General features: G+C 41.4%; 1 protein-coding gene across 3 annotated transcripts in view; it reads right to left on the bottom strand.

The window, feature by feature from the left end:
• MFSD6 (major facilitator superfamily domain containing 6) overlaps positions 1-16,626 on the bottom strand; it is a 105,281-nt gene extending 88,655 nt beyond the window's left edge. For 2 of the 3 annotated variants that reach the window (XM_030210702.1, XM_030210704.1), the window contains exons 1-3: positions 16,514-16,626; positions 7,540-7,580; positions 4,787-6,460 (exon numbers count right to left, since the gene is read on the bottom strand). In XM_030210702.1, coding sequence (XP_030066562.1) covers positions 4,787-6,405 — 1,619 coding nt within the window. In that variant the 5' untranslated portion in view covers positions 6,406-6,460; positions 7,540-7,580; positions 16,514-16,626. The remainder of the gene's footprint in view (positions 1-4,786; positions 6,461-7,539; positions 7,581-16,513) is intronic. The other variant, XM_030210703.1, reaches the window with a different exon arrangement.
• Between the last annotated feature and the right edge of the window lie 5,628 nt (positions 16,627-22,254).

The following is a 22,254-nucleotide window of genomic DNA, read 5'->3' as shown; positions in this document are numbered from 1 at the left end:
CTAATCTTGATTTGTCCTGGCCATTTTCAGGGCACAGACCGTAGAAGTCTGCCCAGCACTATTCTTGTTCTAAAATTTCTGAAGTTAACATCGAAGCCCCTGAAAAGCTCCAATCCAGCCCATCCAAATCTATTTAGCCATGATCAGGGCACAGACTGTAGAAGTCTGCCCAGTACTGGCTTTGCTTCCCAATTACCGGTGATGCTTCCTAATCTCTGCTAAGATTCTATGGATCCATTCCTTCTAAACAGGATTCCTTTGTGTTTAAATCCTACACATTTTTGAAATCCGTTACCATCTTCATTTCCACCACCTTCTGTGGGAGGGCATTCCAGGTATCTACCACCGTGAAAAAATGTTTCCTGATGTTATTCCTGAGTCTGCCCCCTTTCAACCTCAATTCATGTCCTCTAGTTCTAGTGCCTTCCCATCTCTGGAAAAGGTTTGCTTATTAATACCTTTCAAATATTTGATTGTCTTTCATATCACCCCTGTTTCGCCCTTCCTCCAGGGTACACATTTCAGGTTAGCAAGTCTCTCCTCGCACGTCTTGCAAAGCAAATCCCCTACCATTTTCAGTACTTTTCTTTGAACCTCGAGTCTTTTTACATCCTGAGTAAGATATGGCTTCCAAAACTAAACAATACGCCAAGCAGGGCCTCACACATACATACATACATACAGAGAGAGAGAGAGAGAGAAATGTTGTGGTATTGCCCGGTCCTGCAGCCTTATTGGTGGCAAGTATTCAATATGTTTTCTCATGTAAGCCGCATTGAGCCTGCCATGAGTGGGAAAGTGCGGGGAAACAAATGTAACAAAATAAATAATAAATAATGATGTTCCAAAAGTAGATTGAACAATCCATGGATGTTGCCTTGTTGAACAAGAAGCTTAATATAAAGGTAAGGTCTACTTTCAAATAAAGCATGTGATTCCAGTGAATAACTTTAATAAAGTATTAATGGCAGACCGACTGTTGCTTTTAGCTGACACTGCTGCCCAGTTTTTCCCTGACCTGCTAAGAATCCTCTGGCAATAAACGCCAAGAGCACTGCTAAGGTAGACATGTGAACGGCATTCTCTCTATCTCCTTCAAACTGTCTTTTCTTGGTATGAATGATGTCCTTATTTCTCTATCCTGTTTAATACTGTAGTTCTTTTCTTTTGTTTAAAGACTTGTTTTATTGTAAACCACTATGCTGTATTTCAAGAACAGTAGTATATCAAATAAAATTAAAATATAAACCATTCTCAACCTCAAAAAACATCCAGGAACTTGAAAACCTTTCATTGAAAGTCACCTGCCTCAGCCTAAGAAAACAGGGCACAAAGTATAGGAAGCACAGCAAACACAGTCCACAGCTACTGAGAGCTTTCTATAATGAGGCTGGAAGGAGAAAAAAGAAAGCTAACATGAATGGATTTGAAAGCCTGGGGCCAGAAATCTAAATACAGCCCTGGGTCTTGCTTTGAGCAGCATCTGAAGGTAAGAAAAAAAAATCTCACAGTGACATTGCTGACATTGGTTATCAAGGCACAAAACAGAGGGTAAAACAGCATACAAGATAACACAGAAACAAAAAGCAACACTGGGCCTTCAGGATTGAGATGATCAAAGTCTCTTGTTTATTAATTGACGGATAAACCCGACACGGGCCATGTTTTGGCGCACTGGCGCCTGCCTCAGGGGTCAACTAATCCTGATCAAAAATTGTAGGTGGTACTGTCACAGTGTAGCACCTTTAATATGGAATAGACTCTCAATTGCTCTGAGAGCGTAATCAGCATGGACAATGCTGTCAGTCTAAAAAAACCGCCAAATCCTTCTGAGGGAATGGGGTAAGACAGAGGAACTAATAATATCACAAATACAAGGACAAAATTATAGGCGGTTGGCATTTTTTAAGAGCACAATTAAAGCCATGCAACAGCTCAAAGACATTCACTTCTCCCAACAGTCCGAGTATTTGTGCTGCAAATTTCCCCGATTACTTTGCATTATCTTGTCCTAAGCAACTCCCTTAGTGACTATCCACCATGGAACCATCTTTGTGAGGGTCCCACCCCCCAGCAGGACAGAAAAACAAAGTACCTGAAACCGCTGATGTCTCCAAACCCCAACCCAACCACAGTGCCATTTGTTGGCCTCTTATTTCTACACCTTCCCTCCCTAGATCAGAATACTACTGCAGTCTATTTCCAGTCAAGTCACTCCCCATAACAAAATCTCTTCTGTTAAAAACTGTGTGTATTCTTGCCACCTCCTATCCACTTCATTAGCTTAGCCACTGAACCCTACTCTGATATGGCCCTCTCTGTCTCCCCTCTAACAGATTTGAGCACTGTTTATATGGCATTGGTGCCTCGTATAAGAGGCTTGCTCCCTAGCTCAACCACGACCTTCCCCTCCTCTCACTTGTTCACTGTGGGTTGCTGCTTCCCAATCTTGGCAGCAGCATGAGAAATAAACTGTGAGCTTCCCCTCCCTACTGTCTGACCTGCTGTCTCCCTGTTTCGGTGACTGTCAAAGAGAAACTGTGTGCGGGGCCAAACAGCTCTGCATAGCACTGACAACATCTCTGTCAGTCTCCCCCCCCCCCCCCCAATGATGCAACTTCCTGTTCAGGCAGGAATGGCCAAGGTTGCCAGATGGGCGGTTTTCCCGCAACCCGCCGCGGGAAACTTTTGCCCGCGGTGGGTTGCGGTTTTTTGGGCTCCTTTTGTTTTTTTGGTTCGGTTTTGGGGCGGTTTTTCGGCCGGCGGGGGGTGGGGCTAATGGCGACAGAGGCGGGGTTTGTGACGTTTTGGGCGGGGCGATGATGGTGGGAGCGGGGGTGATGACAGCGGGAGCGGGGTGATGACGGAAGGGGCGGGGTGTGTGTGGTTTTTGGGCTGTTTTGTGTGGGAATTTTTTTTTTTTATTTGGCAACCCTGGGAATGGCACAGCTGTCAGCTGCATGCAGAGTTCTATAGCTCTGCACACAGTTTCTCTTTATTGACAACCACTGAACTGGGGAGACAGAAGGTTGGGAAAGATCCCAGTTTTTCTTTTTTGGGGCTGGAGAGGAAAAAAAAAGAGAAAAAGATAGGGTAATGTTGGAGGCAGGAAAGAAAGAGGATGATGGGGAGGGGGGAAGAGGCTGAAAGGTGATGGTAGAGTGAGGAGAGAGGGAGGGGTGATGGGAGAGAGACACAGACGACAGATAGAAGGGTAATGTTGGATGGGGAGAAAAAGAGAGGAGATGTTGCATTGCAGGTGGTGAAAGAAGATTCTGGATGAGAGAGGGAGAGAATTCTGGATGGCTGGGGGAGGAGGGAGAGAGAGAAGAGACAGAAGCGCCACCACAGGCATGCGTGTCACAACCCTAAGGATTTAAATTTGTTGTGCCACACCTCATTTCATCCTGCATAAGCCCCACTCGTTTTGAATTCTAAATAAATACTATTACCTCTGATATTACATTCTACAACTCAGTCATTAAAAATACTATTAACTTCTTCCATCGAGGAACCAATATGGTGGGAGGTATCTTGTGCAATCTCTGCCATTTTGTAGGTGATTTTACAAAGGATTTGGGGGGGTTATATAACAGAATGCACGTAAAAGGCTTCTTTAAAAATCACCTAATGTATAAAAGTATGCAAAGTGCAACTAGGTGCTATGTATAAAGCAAGCATGTTCAGAGAAAGAGTTTGGATGAACACATTGTGATCTATGGTGGTAATTCTATAACAGGACAATTACATCTAAGTGCCTTGATGTAGCATGGGGCGTGCTATTCTATATCAGCATCTAGGCACCCAGTTTCCATTATAAAATATCAGCGTAAACCCGCACTGACGCCTAAATGAAAGCGTGCCCACGTATGCCAAGTCTATAGCAGGAATAAATGAGCGCACCTAAGTGTGGCAAGGAGCACACAACTTACAGTATTCTATAGGATGTGTGCCTAAGTAGGAGACATGCCCATTTACCAGCCAGGCTCCGCCCATGTGTATGCCACCCTTAGAGTTCATCACTATGCTGCTTACACATGTAAGTAGCATTTTTTGCTGCACTTTGTGCATACAAGGTGTGCATAAGTGTACATGTGCAGTTATAGATGTGCACTTTATATATGCACTTTTCAAGTTAATATTTACACCTGTTCCCAAGTGAAAACATATATGGCTTCAATCTAGTCACAGTTTCTGCGAGATTTGTACTAGTATTTTATAGACACACATAGGCTAAAAATAGGTACATAAATGGCTTGTTATAAAATTATGCCCTTTATGTACCCAAAGAACAGTTTGTAGAACATACAGTGTGCTTTGAATTAGAAGCAAATGAACGTGCTTTTTCTGAAGAGACGTTATGGCAGAATTTGCTTCACAAATTGTTCGAGGGTCAATAATTCAGTTTTCTCAAACTCAAAGTTTATGATAAAATCACCACCAAGACTATGGAAACTCTCATGACTACTGCTTTGTTGAAACATCTTGAAATATTTTTAAGATTTTACTGATGGAAGCTTTGTACACTGCAGGGCTTCCTCTGACTGCTTGGCTAAACAAAGATAAGACTATCCTCACTTGCCCACAGCAGATATATGCTCAAGACAAGCTGGCAAGGGGGGGGGGGGGGTCTTTTAATACAGTTCAAACATCTTAAGTTGCCATACAGCTTTTCATTTCATGAATCAAGGCAATTTAGAATATAAACAGAAAGACTGGTTCAACAAAGTCCTGCAAAAGTTCTATACGGTCTTTTTTTAAAATCTGCATTTAATCTGTGACTTACCTAATGTGACCAACCAGTTCGATGACCTTATGGCTGAAGAAGTATGCTGTTAGTTCAGATATGTGGCTTAGTACAGAGCAGATCCCAAACAGAGTGGTGGGACCATTCAGGTCCTCCAAGTGCCAGAAGAGAAATGTGAACACAAAGCCATAGCCAAACCCCATGAACCAGGCCACAAAAAGGACAGAACCATATTGCACAGTGCAAATGATCTTTATCAAGTCTCGAAAACGGAACGAATGTGACTCATCGACTAAGCCACTGGGGTTAGTTTGGTCCCCCTCTGGGGACTCTACTGGCATATTTCTCTCTACATGTGGGATATCCACCTCTTCTCGTCTGTCTTCTTCTTGTTTCAAGTGGTGGTAGTGGAAACGAAACTGAGTAGACACAATCAATGCCACAGTCATCAAAACCCCAAACACTATGAAAGCTATCCGGTAGTTCTTGTAATCAGGCTCTTTACAGCCAAGACCTTCGATTAAAACTTGAATGTGAGTGTGATCAATTCCAATTCCCACTGACAGCATGGCCAGGCCCCAGCCCAAAGAGCCCCACATCCGCTGTAATCCATAGCGATCTCTGTGTTTACCAAGATATTGAAGAGTCACAGTATCCACGATGGTGACAGCTGGTGCACTGAAAAACTCCCCAATTATAACCACCAGGAGGATCAACAGAAAGATGGTCTCTACATCTGCCTGGTCATAAACAAGCACAAATTGCTCAGCAGATGCTGCCTTTGTGGTAGAGGTGGTGGTGGTGGTGGTGGTAGTAGTAGTAGTTGTTGTTGTTATTGTTGTCATCATTGTCGTGGTTATGTCTGCCTTTGTTGTGCTAACAGTAGTGTCCTTCAAAGTTGAGGCACTCTCATTATCAACATTTCGAACCACCCGATGGAAGGCAGCAGACTTGCTGTGCCTATCTAGCTCAGAGAAAGCAGCAGTAAGTTCAGGACTGAAGGACAGAAAATCTTCCCCTACCAGATATTTATCACCAAGTAAGTCTCTCTTTCGTAAACTTTTTTGTGATGTTTTACCAGGAGTGGTAAGCAGAGAAGAGAGAGATATGTTTGGTGTAGTTGATAAAAGGTGGCTGGCATTGGTGGGATTTACTGGAATCATATTCTTTGATACACATCTCAAAGTGGCTGGTTTAACAAATCCTATACCTAGGTTAAATAAAACCCAGCACAAGACAGAGAAAAGGAGGACAATTTTCCCTTTCTTAAATCGGTCTGCCACCACTCCCCAAAATGGAGCACTACAGAACTCTATGAAGTACCTAATGCCCACTAGAAATCCGCTCTGACTGGGAGACATACCCAGCTGCTTGTAGTATATGGGCAGCAGTGGATACAGGGAGCCATAGGCAGAATAGAAGAAAAAATAGAAGACCTTGGAAATCAGTAGGTCATTGTTTATTTTGACGCAGTGCCTTTCTATCCAATCCATTTCTTCTTCTGAAGAAGCTGTCGCCTCAGTAACAGAAGGGGCTTCACTTGAAGCAGGATGGTTGTGCTCTGCTGAAACCAAGCTGAAGGGATCATCAAGTACATACTTTCTCTTCTGTTCCTCCTCATCATCACCTAAAATGGCAACTTTGTCATCTGTCGCCATGGCTCACCGAAGACACCAGGTACCCAGCAATTCCCCAGATAGTTCTGCAGTGGTCCTGAAAGACAAACAAATGCCACAGTGGTACAATACTTCAAGGATCAGAACCATCATGACAGGACGAAAGTTCAGTCTTCAAAGGGTATGCCACAGTATGAAATTTTGCTAAGCTGAACACATACCATATACTGCATACTATAGAAAACAAATGAACTGGAGAAAGCAAAAGAAAACTACATTATTTAAGCAGAGAAAAATACTTCAAAAGTATACACAAAAGAAGCAATAATAAATTTATGTCAATAAGCATTAAGAAACTGTTACTAAAAGTCTAAATTCTACCCTGCAATTCTCTGCAGCGGAGCAGCCATGTAAACAAAAGCCCCCAAATCACCTCACATTCCATGGACCTGATAGGTTCACACTAGGCATGACCTCACAGAACACACAAACCAATCAGATCACATCATTCCTGTGATACTATTCCACACAGAGTTGCTCCCAAGCACTTCAGAGGTACTGCAAGGGAGCAGCTTAAAGAACTTTCAAAATAAGGACTTAGTAGCAACATTTGTAACGGAGGGTACAGCTTTCTTTTATGTTTTTCATTTTTAATGTATATAGATAGTGGTTCTCAACCTTGTTCTCTTCTAGACCCATCTAACAGCATGTCTCTTATGGTTGGAAAGTGGGAATTTTTACAGTATAATACTGTACTACATAGGCAGAGACTACCCTCTGCCTAGGCCTCTTCTCTTCCAAATTTCACTGTTGTTGCTAAATCTTACTAGGTTCTAACCCTGAATATCATCATCTCTTGAAAAACAACCCCCATAAGATTTTTCCCTGTCTGATATTTCCCTAGATCACAATCCCCAATTTGTATCCCATTCGCTATGTTCTACCACTGGACTAACTCCTACAACCATTCCTTGTCCTCTGTACATCCCCCCCCCCCCCCTTTCCGTTTTTATTGACTGTATATGCGTGTAGATGTATATTAATAGCACATTTACATCAACCGCTACATATATAGTTAATGAGGTAGAAAAAATAACAGCTTCTAATATTTAATTTAAGTTAGAAAAGCTACTATGGCCTTTGATGGTAAAAGGGAATGCGTTCTTGTGTACATACCTGAGGCACACTTGTTAATGCTTCACAGTTCAGACATGCTTCTAGGAGAAGAAAAAAAGACAATTAAAACTGTTATACTAGGGGCCTATTAGAACCACAAATATCAAGATTTGTTCTATCCCATTTTTACATCTGACCATTTAGGGAAGGGATTTAGGGGACAACACTAGGCCCTACAAGAAGCAAAGTATGATTAAATATAAAAATATTTTTGATGTTCATGAGACTTGTTGATGCTCATTTATTAAAGAATTGTTCATTAGATACTATATGAGTACTGTACCTATTAAGAGACAGTTTTTAGGAATGTTTTAATGAGCATGTGTTCATAAGACTACCCATGAATATTTGTATTTGATTCTTGTTTTGCTCCAATAAAGAAGGCTGAATATAATAAAAGCTGGTAGTTAGTACATGGCATAACTGTCCACTGTCCCAGACATCCAGTATGACAAGGATGTGCAAATGCTGTTAATATTTAATGCTAATGAAAGCAAATGCTTCCTTGGCAATGGGTGCTGCAAAGGAATTTCATATTGTTTAATATTAGTTGGAAAACTGTGACCTACCCATCCACTTTTAAGATGCTTTGTGTGCATCAATCTCATAAATAAGAGACTGGCCTCAATATTGTGCATAGGCGGTGGAGATAAGAACAGAATCCATTGGGGCAGAAGATGAGAAGAGCAGTGTGCCTTGATCAGGAGAATGTCATCTCAATACTAACAGCTATGGGGTTAAAGCAGGCATTTTCAACCCTGTCCTCAGGACATATTCAGCTAATCAGATTTTCAGGATATCCACAATATGCATGAGCTTAATCAGAATGTACTACCTTCACTGTACACAAATTAAACTCATGCATATTCATTGTGGGTAAAGGAAAAACAAACTGCACCATAAATTAAATCCCTTTATTGAAGTCAAAAAAGAATACTCAACATGAATGGTTTTTTTTAATTTATGATGTATTCATTTTTATTGAGTTTTATTATATAATTTATGACACAATGTTTAAAACACAATTTTGTACACTTGTATGTCTACAAGATCAATGCGTTTTTATACATATTATTCAACCTTATATAATTTCATATCTATTTTTGTTTTAGTTTTTATACAATCCCTGAAGCAGCTGAAGGGTGAAACGTAGTATCTGCTCATGCATTCTTTTCTGACTTTAATAAAGGGACTTAATTTATGGTGCAGCTTATTACTGCTTTTCCTGGATGTACCTGTGAGCTGATCACACATTCTGCTTTTGTCTACGTGGTATTTATTGCTAGTATCCTAAAAACCTGATCACTGGGTGTGTCCCAAGGACTAGATTGAGAACCACTGGGTTAAAGAAAAACAGCAGCACTACACTTCCACACTATTGCTACACATTCATGAGGTTAAACCAGATACTGCCTTCTGCCATCCTCCATCAAAAAAAGTTACAAAAGTGAATTAATTTGCGTAATCAGGCATTAGCAGATGCAACAATTAAATACACTTATATCCTGATTTTGGGGGACTAATACACAGATATTCCCTCTCACTCGAAAGTAGCTCTGTTTCTCTCGTTTCTTTCTGACTTTGACTCTCATCAGTAGGTCTCTCTGCCAACCCATCAGGCAGGCCACATATTTGGATCTGGATCTAACTCACTCTTGTTCACCTCTTCATTTGTCAACATTTTTCACTGTTCCGGTCTCACGGTCTGACCATTTTGCTGTTCTTTTCTCCTTAACTTTGCCACATTCCCAAGACTTCGTTGATTTTCTAAAATATTGTACCAAATGCTGACCCACAGGCCTTGCCTTCACTTTTCAATATTCCCACAAGATTTTACTACTAGACATCTTGCAGAACAAGTTCAATGCTGGGAAGCTGTTCTCACAGATTTATGAATGACACATCGCCATTTATAGCTGCCCCATATTCTCATTCGTGTAAGCAGCCATGGTACCATAACCGTTTAAAACTCCTTAAAGTGTCAGGTTCGTCAGGCTGAAAGAGCCTGGAGAGCCCAGTGTTCCTTGTCTGCCCTCCAATTGTGTAAGACACGTCAACGTGACTACACTTACTACTTGAAACAGGCTAAGAAGAATTTTTATTCTAACTGTCTCCTGAAATCTACTAATCCTACTAGCGAGCTCTATTCCACCTTTTGGTCACTGACAAGCCCCACATCACTAGTCTGTTTACTCGACCCCCTTTGGCTGATAGCCTTGATCTGTTTTTTGTTTCTAAAATTGCCCCTTAGTTAGAACTCGTCTACTCAGTCCTCTGCAGCTATTCCCACTGTTTCTTTATCTGACGTTAGACAGCATCTTTGGTCGGCAACCCAGTTTGGTCTTTGTTTCAATCTCAAACAATTGTTTCGCTTCACAAGGTGCTTTCTTCAATGAGACTTACAACATGTAGTCTAGATCCTATACCATCTTCCTGGCTTAAACTTTCAGTTAGACTGTTTCCCTTTATTCTTTCTATGGTTAACTTCAGTTTGGCTTTGGGCCTTGTTCTTCCTCAGTGGACACAGGCTATTCTCAAACCAATTTTGAAAAAAAAACAAAAAAAACCATTACTCTATCCAACTGTACCAGCCCACTACAGACTAGTATCAAATGTATGTATTCTTTCCAAAATTACTAAGAAGATAATATTTTTCCAATTAAGTCAGTTCACAGAACAGATCCTAGCTCTTCATCCATGATTATCTGGCTGTAACTATCTGGCTGTAGGTCACATTGTAGTATTGAAACCGTAAAAGCAGCAGTTCTTAGCGAGGTTCATGAACACCAGATCAAAAATCAGATAGATCTAATTAAATTGCAAGAGTTATCAACTGCCTTTGATTTAGTTGACCACTCGCTTTTGCTATCCCATCTTTCTGATCTGAGCCTGTAGGACACTGTTCTTTCCTGGTTTCAATCGTTTCTTCATGATCGGACCTTTACTATCTCAACCTCAAATGCTACTTTCAAAGTTCAACAATTACACTGTGGGGTCCCTCAGGGCTCCTGTCCCCCTCCTGTTTTAATTTGTCTTAAAGTCCATTAGCAACACTAATTCAAGAATCTACCATTTCCCTTCACATATATGCTGATAATATTCTTCTCTTGTTTCACACCAATCCTGATAACCATGATTCTACACAGCTACAGGTCTGCCTTGATAAAGTCACCCATGGGCTGTCAGACAATCGCCTTGTTCTAAATCCAGAGAAGACCATTGCTTATTGGCTTAAAGGATTTTTGACTCACCCTTCATCTGATTTGTATCTCTTCTCTTAGGTACCTTGATTGTTCCAGTGGACTCTTTTCATTATCTGATAGTCAAAAACAATTCCTAGATATCTTTTGCACTCCAGGTTTTGGCTTTATGTAAGAGTGAGTTTTTTGTCCTCTGTCAATTACACAGTGTGTAATCTTTTTGATCAAAATGCTTTTCCCTCTTCTCCTCACCTGTTCACGGCGAGACTTTATTGCGACATTGTGTATTCAGGTATTTCTCGTTCTCTTATGAAGAAATTGAAGACATTTCAAAACTGTGCGATAAAACTTCTTTGCCATGCTAATCACTTTGTCCATGTAACAGCCTTGCTTAAAAAAAACACTAGTTGCCAGGTGAGCATATATAACTATACCTTACACACCCCAGCGCATACTACGTTCCCTCAATGACCACAGATTGGTCCTGCCCAGCTCAAGTGTCACCCATTATGAGACTAATCACCACTGTGCTCTATTTTTTACAGCTCCTGCACTCTGGAATGCATTGCCCTCGTCAGCCCAGGGTGAACTTCCCATCAAAAATGTTAATATTGTCATTAAAACCTGGCTTTTTAACCAGGCATATTCAAATTGATTTGGAAGGCTATTCAAGAGTTGCAGCTCACCAGGGTCTGTGTTGTATGTCGATTTCTTTTGTACTATTCTGTTATGAGTGAGCCCTTTCCTATCAAGATTTATAGTTTCTTTTAGTTTTTGTTCTACTTAGATTGCAAACCGCCTTGACCTGCTTTGTCAGAGAAAGGCAGTATAGTAAGGTAGAACTCAAATTGGACTTTCAGTGCATGATAAAAGGATAGATCAGAAAAGTTTTCAGGAGACAGCCAAATGTAAATCCACCCTGAGAAAAAAACAGGACGGTTATATATACAGATGCTTCTTGCGGTTTGGGCTTGTGAGGGGTGTTCTGCCAACAATTTCTGGAGCAACTGATATAATCTGCTGCAGACCTGGTCCTACATATAAGCCAAAGGCACAAATAAACCAATCTGAATTCCTCCTGGTCAATAAGTAAGTAAAACAGCAGAACTATTGAAGAGAAAAAATGGAAAGAAATACAGACAGGAAATGAAATTATTCTGCTCAAATAAAACGTCAAGGAAATGAAAGCTGCAGTATACACCCAGTTATTTTCGATAGCACAGAGGTGTAATACACAATGCAATCCAAGGTATGGGTAGCTTATGCATCCATGTTAAGCATTTTTCAAATGTGACTGTTTATTACATAGCGTTCCACATGTGTTGAAAGAATACCTTAATCGATAATCTAGTTTTTTTTTTAGGAGGCAAAGGTCTCAAAAAAACCTAGATGCCGAGACACACTGGTAAGTCATAAGGCTGAGCTCATTATAGACCTAAAAAAACTTCGATTATGGTAACATTATATGCATAACATTCCCGCTGTAGGAATACGAAACAAGACTGATAAAAACGTCTTGATTCCTCCCATGAAAAAGCTGGTGGAGCGAAATGGGTCCCTGTCAGGAGTCACTTGAAGAGACGTTTGACAAGTATAAGTTAAAACTAAGTCACATCATTTTTGTTATGCATATGTTACCATAATTGGAGTACAACAGGAGGTTTTTTAGGTCTATGATGAGCTCAGCCTACAGTGTGCCTTATGACTTACCAATGTGTCTCGGCATCTAGGTTTTTTTTTTTTTTTTACACCTTTTCCTCCTTAAACAAAAAATCTAGATTATCGAGTAAGGTATTCTTTCAACACATGTGGAAGGTTACTTGCAGTTCTATATTTTGATTCACATCCAGTATTCTGCAAGGGGTTTTTGATACCGTTTGAAGTGTCTATTACATAGCCCCATTCTGCAAGGATCAGGTGAACAGTGTAGCTTGTGGTTACAAACACTGAATTTTCCATGTCTGCAAGCGTGATCTTCAACACTACAAATGGCTTGCGGATGCACATCCTTTAGTATTCAAGGATAAAATTAGCTGTACTGTACAGACCAAATTCTATTCTGTGGACTGGTTTCTGCAGTATGCTCCCTGGGGTGCTTGCCAATCTCCCATTAATGGCCAGACAGCTGTAGCCAGCTCTGTTCATTTGATTTCTTCATTCCCTTTCATCTGCCATCCCAGTGCTTTAGAAATATCCTGCAGCAAGTACCTCATTTCAGACATAGTATTAGAGGAGATGCCCAACCATAAGAAGAGTGAGCAAGAAACATGAAGGACAATTCTCATACTCAACTACCAACAAGTTGTAGTTCTAGTTTTTGACTAAATAACTGCAAAAATAATTTTAATTAAAAACACACACACCATAAGTGGCCAATCCACCTGTGGAATTATTCCAGAAGATGTTCTACTATATCTGGACAGGCATGCAGTAGCAGCAAGAACTGCCAAGCTGCACAGTTACAAAAAAGAATAGTGATTCCTGCGCGGTAAATGAGAGGAAGCCTGTTCAATTCCTATGGGCTTCCTTTCATCTGCCATGAGGGAATTGCTAGTGCAGCTTTATAAGAGGCCCTAAACCTCCTGAAATATTTTTTTTCGTGAATTATAGAATCCCTGTAATATCACTGATTTTCACCTGGATATTACCCCACTGAAATGTAAACTGTTTGTAAAATAGACATAGAAAAAAAATCATAATCTAAAAAAGGCCCTCTGGGGCTGATGTCACAAATAACTGGACCCATATGGACATACCCAGATGGCAGCAAGCATGCTTTCTCCTATTAATTCTACACTAGAGGATTCTGCACTAGAGGATGTAGACTCACAAATACAAGCTAAGAGTTATGTGGCAGACTGACAGTAACACAAGCTTTGTTGCCATCTATAATTATCAAACAGATTTCAAATTATAATTTACAGCATCAGTCTGAAATGTAACAGAGATACTTTAGATCTTACTGAAAAGTACTGGCATATCAAAAGAATAATGTTTTTCTTAAAAAATAAATAAATAAAAGTGGGAGAATGGGGTAATGTGACATGAAATCTCTTTAAAGAGCATTTTTTTCCACCCAAGAATCTAGATTCCTGACTGCCATTCTTGGTACTGGGAAAAAGTAACTGCTCGACTCTAGACCAAGTGTAATGACATCATCACTTCAAACTTCAAGCTATACATAAAGGAAGGAAATGGGGTTGTTCTCATTACAAACAATTTTTAAAAGGGCAGTCTGCCACAGTAGGGGGGGCCTTTTACTAAAGCTTAGCACGAGTTATTATTATTATTTATTACATTTGTACCCCACATTATCCCACCTATTTGCAGGCTCAATGTGGCTTACAGAGTGTAGTTATGACATAGTCATGATAGGATCTTGTATACAATTAGTATAAGCAGAAGATATATGAGGAATTAGAGAAGTAGGTGTTAGATAGGGTGGTGTAGGAATTGCATTTTGATACTTGAATGAGTTGGGTGGTGTTTTGTGTCGTTAAGGGTTCATTTTGTAGGCTTTGTTGAAGAGATGTGTCTTCAAGGATTTGCGAAAGTTAATTAGATTGTCTATGGTTTTCAGGGCTGTGGGTAGTGCGTTCCATAGCTGTGTACTTCTGTATGAGAAGGTAGTGGCGTATGCTTGCTTATATTTGAGTCCTTTACAGCTGGGGAAGATCAAATTGAGGAATTTGCAGGCTGATCTTTTGGTGTTTCTGGGCGGTAGGTCCACTAGGTTTAACATGTAGAGTGGGGCGTCCGCGTGAATGATTTTGCATATGGTCATGCAGATCTTAAACTCAATACGTTCCTTGAGAGGGAGCCAATGAAGTTTTTCTCTTAATGGTTTCGCACTTTCGTATTTGGGTTTTCCAAATATGAGTCTGGCTGCGGTATTCTGGGCTATCTGGAGTTTTTTTTATGTGCAGCAGGGTCCATTTTATTCCTATGGGCCCTGCTACAGATAACTCGAGCTAAGCTTTGGTAAAAGACCCCCTAGAACTCTTAACTTTTATCCGCATAGCACCTACTAAAAAGCTATAACTGAATTATTTTATTTATTTGTTGCATTTGTATCCCACATTTTCCCACCTATTTGCAGGCTCAATGTGGCTTACATTATTCAGTAATGACGATCGCCATTTCCGGAATGAGAAATACAAAGAGGTATTGCATTAAAGTTCATAAGTGACAGAGTAGATTAAGCAGTCAAGTGTACAGAATTCATATTCGGAATGAGAAATAGAGTGGTATTGCGTTAAAGTTCATTCGTGACAAAGTAACTGAAGCAGTCAAGTATAGAGAGTTCAGTTTTGTCCAGTTCTGGTATAAGCTTCATTGTCTGGTGTTTAGGATAGATCATTGTGGTATGCCTTATTGTGGTTTTTAGTGATTTTCAGAAGTTAGTTAGGTCGTGCATTCCATTTTCCCTCCAAGAAATATCAAGTACTCCAAAATATAATCCCCCTGCAATATTAATGGTAACTATAAATTTTCTTATAAATGAAAAACTAAAGGTGAAAATTTAATTAAGGAGTGAAAAGCTAAACATCCAGGTCGTGATTGTTGTTGTTTAAGAAAACCTGAAGCAACACAAGCTTGCTGGAAAATCAGTTAAGAAAAAGTCTATAAAAACATACCATCAATTTCCTCTTACATTAGATAAAAAACTCAGAGATAAACCAGATTTTTAACTATCAGCTAAATTATGGAATGCGTTTTGCTAAACATATTAAAAGTAGATCAGCCAACAATAGCAGCAGCAAATATTAAGCAGCTGAAAAGACTGATATAGTTACTGATTTTATCACAATAAACATGACTTTGGGGGACTACTACCAGGCAGAAGCAGTAAAGCATTGTGCTCGTTTCACAAGTCCCTAAGGAGAAGTGAAAGCACCACTACAGCACTGTACAATGCCAAGACCAGACTTGTCCCATTCATTCAAGACACAGGCAAAGGAAGTCTTTCAAATTTTCGGGTGGGGGGGGGGGGGGGAGGAGACGCGGGGATAGTCAAAAATATTCCGTGCATTTAAATTAACACACGGTCTCCTTTTTGTTTTGGAAGTAAACAATAATAGGATCACAATTCTATGAAAACAAGTATTCACTTTTGAAATGCTTCCCACAATCTGAACTTTGGAAATGTTTAAAAATATTTCCAAAATAAAATACCTTCAAAACAAGGAGCATTAAATACACACACATCTTTGTGTGTGACATATAGACAGATACATAGGTGCTAAATACAATACAAATTGCTCTTCCCTGGACACAACGAAGGAACTTGCTCATTATTAGGGGCATTGGAGCCGACTCTGTGGGTGCTGTGGGTGCTTGAGCACCCCCAATATTGAGAAAATTCCTTGTATGTGTCCAGGGAGGGGTTATTTCCATTGGGCTTAGCACCCCCAATAATTTTTAAAAGTTGGCTCCTATGATTAGGGGTGTTCAGCACCCACTGAGCTCACACCTATGGACACATAGATGCTACATGGGCGAGCTTCTGTATAGTACGAATGTTAAGTATAAACACCACTGGCATCGGAAAGGCTTGGGCACTCGAGCTCCAGCCTCAACCAACTTTTCCGTCCCTCTCCGCTGTCCTGTCTCGAAAACTCACAAGCAGCAGCTGTAACGCCCTGATACAGTATACCTGCACTCTGGTGCTGAGCTTGTGAGACTGAGTACCAGATTAGCCAGCAGAGTAACGTTGGCAGGCGAGCTTTTTTTTCACCACCAATTAGGCTTTTTTTTTTTTGTTGTTTGTTTACCTCGCTGCCGTTAACAATAAGCCACGGCTCGCCTCCTATTTTCCCTTCCTGCTTCGGCATTCAGCTCCCAACACGACTACCGGAAAAGAACAGTGTTAGGCGAGCGAATGACAACCTGGCTCCGCGCACGCGCACCAAAACCAGAAACGTCACAGAATTGTAAAGCACCGCTGCTTCCGTGTTTCACAGGTCTTACTATTACGCATGCTCTTCGCCGGCGTTTCCTAGAAACAGGTGCGGCTGCGGATAGGTTTACGGGTTTGCTGCGTGCTACTACCCGGCTGTGAAGCTGGCGTGATGTTGAAGACTGTTGTAATCTTTTGCTAGGGCAGCTGTGGAGTGGACTGCTAATGTCCTACTTCGCTACAGTAGTAGTGCGAGGCAGGCAAAACGTGCTAGTCACACGAGATGTTTGGAGGAAGTAAACAAGGGATAATGAGGCAGATGGCAGGCCACCCGCTGGTCACTCCCTAGCGTATGAAAAAATAGCTTACACGAGAGCATGGACACGTTGGAGTATACAAAGGCCGAATCTTTATTTGCACAAAGTGCAAAATGGTTGTGTGGGTCCGCCCTGCTTGACATCTTTGCAATATTGATGAGGCTGACTGAAGTTTGACTCATTAGGCTGTGTCACCTTCATTTGAAGGTTCACACTGTTTCAGCCCCTTCACCTGCTCATTAGAGCCTCAGTGCTTTGGTCCTAAGTGCTCTCATGAGAGGCAAGCCTAACAGAAGAGAAGAAAAGCCAAAGTGGCCCTAGCAGTAGGAAGAAATACCTTCCTGTGTGTTTTACCGCCCCACCCCATCTGTTTTCCTTGCACCTACAAGCATAGGAGTCAACTTTTCAAAATTATTGGGGGTGCTATGCCCAATGGAAATAACCCCTCCCTGGACACATACAAAGAATTTTCTCAATATTGGGGGTGCTCAAGCACCTGCAGCATCCACAGACTCGGCTCCTATGCCAACAAGTGCATGTTCAGTGAAAACTATATGCCACAACAAGCACACGTCCACCCAACAGTGGCACACTGCTGCAACAGCTGGCAGGAATCTCATAAGCCCCAACAACAGAAGATCTCCTTGAAGGTGCCCAGAGACATCCATGCCCAGCACTGCAGTCTAGGTAGCTGCTTCTTGAGCAACCAACGCTGGCACTTTTTGCATGCTCAGTTTTCACATATGTGCAGAAACTGAGAATGTGCAGGGGTGCCAGCGTCAGCAGCTTAGGAAGGAGCAGCCAACTGCCAAGCTGAGCTGAGCACAGGTGTTTCTGTGTGCCTTTAGGGAAATCTTCATCTGTTCCACGCGCAGGGCCAAAGAGACAGGCAGAGCTCCGGAGTCTCAATGCGTGGATGAGACAATGGTGCAGGGAGGAGGGTTTTAGATTTGTTAGGAACTGGGCAACATTCTGGGGAAGGGGGAGCCTATTCCGAAAGGATGGGCTCCACCTTAACCAGGGTGGGACCAGGCTGCTGGCGTCGGCATTTAAAAAGGAGATAGAGCAGCTTTTAAACTAGAAATGGGGGGAAGACGGACAGTCACTCAAAAGCGCATGGTTCGGGATAAGGTATCTTGCAAAGATACCTCACAAACAGGGAAGATAGGGTTTCTGAATAGTGAGGTTGTGCAACAGACCGTGGTAGGCCAGGTGCCCTTAAATACAACTAAAGATCAATCAAAAGATGGCAAATCAGTAGTGTCCAGTACTAAGCATCATGCAAATAGGAACAACAAACATACCAAGTGACAGCTAATTCAAATACATCAGCCACATGGATACCTGAATGCGGAGTTCCACAGGGATCCCCCATCTCACCGACCTTATTCAACTTAATGATGATACCATTGGTGAAACTACTATCAAACCAAAACCTTAACCCGTACATATACGCAGACGATGTAACGATCTACATCCCATTTAAACAAGTCTTAAAGGAAATTTCCAGTGATATCAACCAAAGCCTACAGATATGCACACATGGGCGGACGCTTTTCAGCTGAAATTCAATGCAGAAAAAACCCAGTGCCTAATACCTCGCAACATAACACAAACAAATTCAAGACCATTAACACACCAAAACTGAATCTTCCAATTTCGGACACCCTAAAAATTCTTGGAGTTACCATTGACCGACACCTAACACTTGAGAGCCACGCGAAAAACACAACCAAGAAGATGTTCCATTCAATGTGGAAATTAAAAACAATAAAACCTTTCTTCCCAAGGCCCGTCTTCTGCAACCTGGTACAATCAATGGTACTCAGTCATCTAGATTACTGCAATGCACTCTAAGCTGGCTGTAAAGAGCAAATAATCAAGAAACTTCAAACAGCTCAGAACACTGCAGCTAGACTCATATTCGGTAAAGCAAAATATGAAAGTGCTAAACCCCTGAGAGAAAAACTACACTGGCTCCCACTCAAAGAACGGATCACGTTCAAGGTATGCACCCTAGTTCACAAAATCATCCATGGAGACGCCCCAGCATACATGTCAGACCTGATTGACCTACCACCCAGGAATGCTAAAAAATCATCCCGCACATTCCTTAATCTTCACTTCCCCAGCTGTAAAGGCCTAAAATACAAACTCACGCACGTGTCAACCTTCTACCTGAGCACACAATTCTGGAATGCGCTGCCGCGCAACTTAAAAACGATCTATGAACGAACTAACTTCCGCAAACTATTGAAGACGCATCTCTTCAACAAAGCACACCACAAAGATCAACAAATATGAACTCCTAAACGTACATCCAGAATTGCCTTACAACGTTTGCTTGTTAAACTACCATCATGTTCTTAATTAGCACGTTATTCTAGATCTTCTGTAATACTAAATGTATACTTTCTTTCATCTTTCCACTATTCATGATGTATTGTAAGCCACATTGAGCCTGCAAAGAGGTGGGATAATGTGGGATACAAATGCAATAAATAATAATAATAAATAACAATACTTTGAAATGTCTATATGTAAATGCTAGGAGTCTAAGAAATAAGATGGGAGAGTTGGAATATATTGCACTAAATGAAAAATTGGATATAATAGCCATTACTGAGACCTGGTGGAAGGAGGATAACCAGTGGGACACTGTCATACCGGGGTACAAAGTATATCGTAGTGATAGGGTGGACCGGACTGGTGGAGGGGTAGCATTGTATATTAATGAGAGCCTTGACTCAGATAGATTACAAATTCAGCAGGACACAAATCACACCCTTGAATCATTGTGGGTTGAAATTCCATGTATAAAAGGGAAAAGGACGGTGATAGGAGTGTACTACCGTCCGCCTCGCCAGGATGAGCAGGTAGACGCAAACAAAATAGGCAATGTGATAATAATGGGTGACTTCAATTATCCAAATATAGACTGGGTAAATGTAACATCGGGACACGCTAGAGAGGTACAATTCCTTGATGAAATCAAGGACAGCTTTATGGAGCAGCTGGTGCAGGAGCCGACGAGAGAAGGAAAAATTCTAGAATTGGCCCCAAGCTAACCACCTTCACCACGTTCTCCTGCAATGAATTCCAGAGTTTAATTATGCGTTGAATGAAGAAACATTTTCTCCGATTTGTTTTAAATTTACTACACTGTAGTTTCATCGTATGCCCCCTAGTCCTAGTATTTTTGGAAAGCGTGAACAGATGCTTCACATCCACCTGTTCCACTCCACTCATTTTATATACCTCTATCATGTCTCCCCTCAGCCATCTCTTCTCCAAGCTGAAAAGCCCTAGCCTCCTTAGTCTTTCTTCATAGGGAAGTCGTCCCATCTCCGCTATCATTTTAGTCGCCCTTCGCTGCACCTTTTCCAATTCTACTATATCTTTCTTGAGATGCAGTGACCAGAATTGAACACAATACTCAAGGTGCGGTTGCACCATGGAGCGATACAACGGCATTATAACATCCTCACACCTGTTTTCCATACCTTTCCTAATAATACCCAACATTCTATTCGCTTTCCTAGCCGCAGCAGCACACCGAGCAGAAGGTTTCAGTGTATTATCGACGACGACACCCAGATCCCTTTCTTGGACCGTTAACTCCTAACATGGAACCTTGCATGACATAGCTATAATTCAGGTTCTTTTTCCCCACATGCATCACCTTGCACTTGCTCACATTAAACGTCATCTGCCATTTAGCCGCCCAGTTTCCCAGTCTCGTAAGGTCCTTCTGTAGTTTTTCACAATCCTGTCGCGAGTTAACGACTTTGAATAACTTTGTGTCATCAGCAAATTTAATTACCTCGCTAGTTACTCCCATCTCTAAATCATTTATAAATATATTAAAAAGCAGCGGTCCTAGCACAGACCCCTGAGGAACCCCACTAACTACCCTTCTCCATTGTGAATACTGCCCATTTAACCCCACTCTCTGTTTCCTATCCTTCAACCAGTTTTTAATCCACAATAGGACATTTCCTCCTATCCTATGACCCTACAATTTCCTCTGTAGCCTTTCATGAGGTACCTTGTCAAACGCCTTTTGAAAATCCAGATACACAGTATCAACCGGCTCCCCTTTGTCCACATGTTTGTTAACTCCTTCAAAGAATTGAAGTAAATTGGTCAGGCAAGATTTCCCCACACCAAAGCCGTGCTGACTTGGTCTCAGTAATCGATGCCCTCAGATGTGCTCTGTAATTTTGTTTTTGATAATAGCCTCTACCATTTTCCCCGGCACCGATGTCAGACTCACGGGTCTATAATTTCCCGGATCTCCCCTGGAACCTTTTTTAAAAATCGGTGTTACATTGGCCACCCTCAAATCTTCCAGTACCACGCTCGATTTTAAGGATAAATTGCATATCACTAACAGTAGCTCCGCAAGCTCGTTTTTCAGTTCTAGCAGTACTCTAGGATGAATACCATCCGGTCCAGGAGATTTGCTACTCTTCAGTTTGCTGAACTGCCCCATTACATCCTCCAGATTTACCGTGAAGTCAGTAAGTTTCTCCGACTCATCCTCTTGAAGTACCATTTCCGACACTGGTATACCACCCAAATCTTCCTCGGTGAAGACCGAAGCAAAGAATTCATTCAGTCTCTCCGCTACGTCTTTATCTTCCTTGATTTCCCCCTTTACCCCTCAGTCATCCAGCGGCCCAACCGATTCTTTTGCTGGATTCCTGCTTTTAATATACCGAAAAAAAATTTTGCTATGTTTTTTTGCCTCTAATGCTGTCTTTTTTTTTCGTAATCCCTCTTGGCCTTCTTTATCTGCACTTGCATTTGCTTTGACACTCCTTATGCTGCTTCTTGTTATATTCAGACGGTTCCTTCTTCCATTTTCTGAAGGCGTTTCTTTTAGCCCTAATAGCTTCCTTCACCTCACTTTTCAACCACGCCGGCTGTCTTTTGGACTTCCGTCTTTCTTTTCTAATTCGCGGAATATGTTTGGCCTGGGCCTCCAGGATGGTATTTTTGAACAGCGTCCATGCCTGTTGTACAGTTTTTACCCTCTCAGTTGCCCCCCTAAGTTTTTTTTAACCGTTCTTCTTATTTTATCATTGACTGGCTCTACCCAGTCTAAGGCTAGCCCACCCAGAATCTACACAACGCAGTGCTTTTTTCTTCCTCTCCCCTCACACTTGGAACAATCTTCCTCTGTCTCTCTGTAGCAATATCTCTTTCAAGAACTTCAAAGTCAAGCTAAAAATTTGGCTCTTTTAACAGGCATTCAGAGAGACTGTGTGACTTAGCACCAGCTACACAATCCTAC

Source organism: Microcaecilia unicolor, chromosome 7 (assembly GCF_901765095.1).
Source record: "Microcaecilia unicolor chromosome 7, aMicUni1.1, whole genome shotgun sequence".
Lineage (NCBI taxonomy): Eukaryota > Metazoa > Chordata > Amphibia > Gymnophiona > Siphonopidae > Microcaecilia > Microcaecilia unicolor.
Note: the sequence above shows the minus strand (reverse complement) of the source record. Positions and strands in the feature narration are given on the sequence as shown.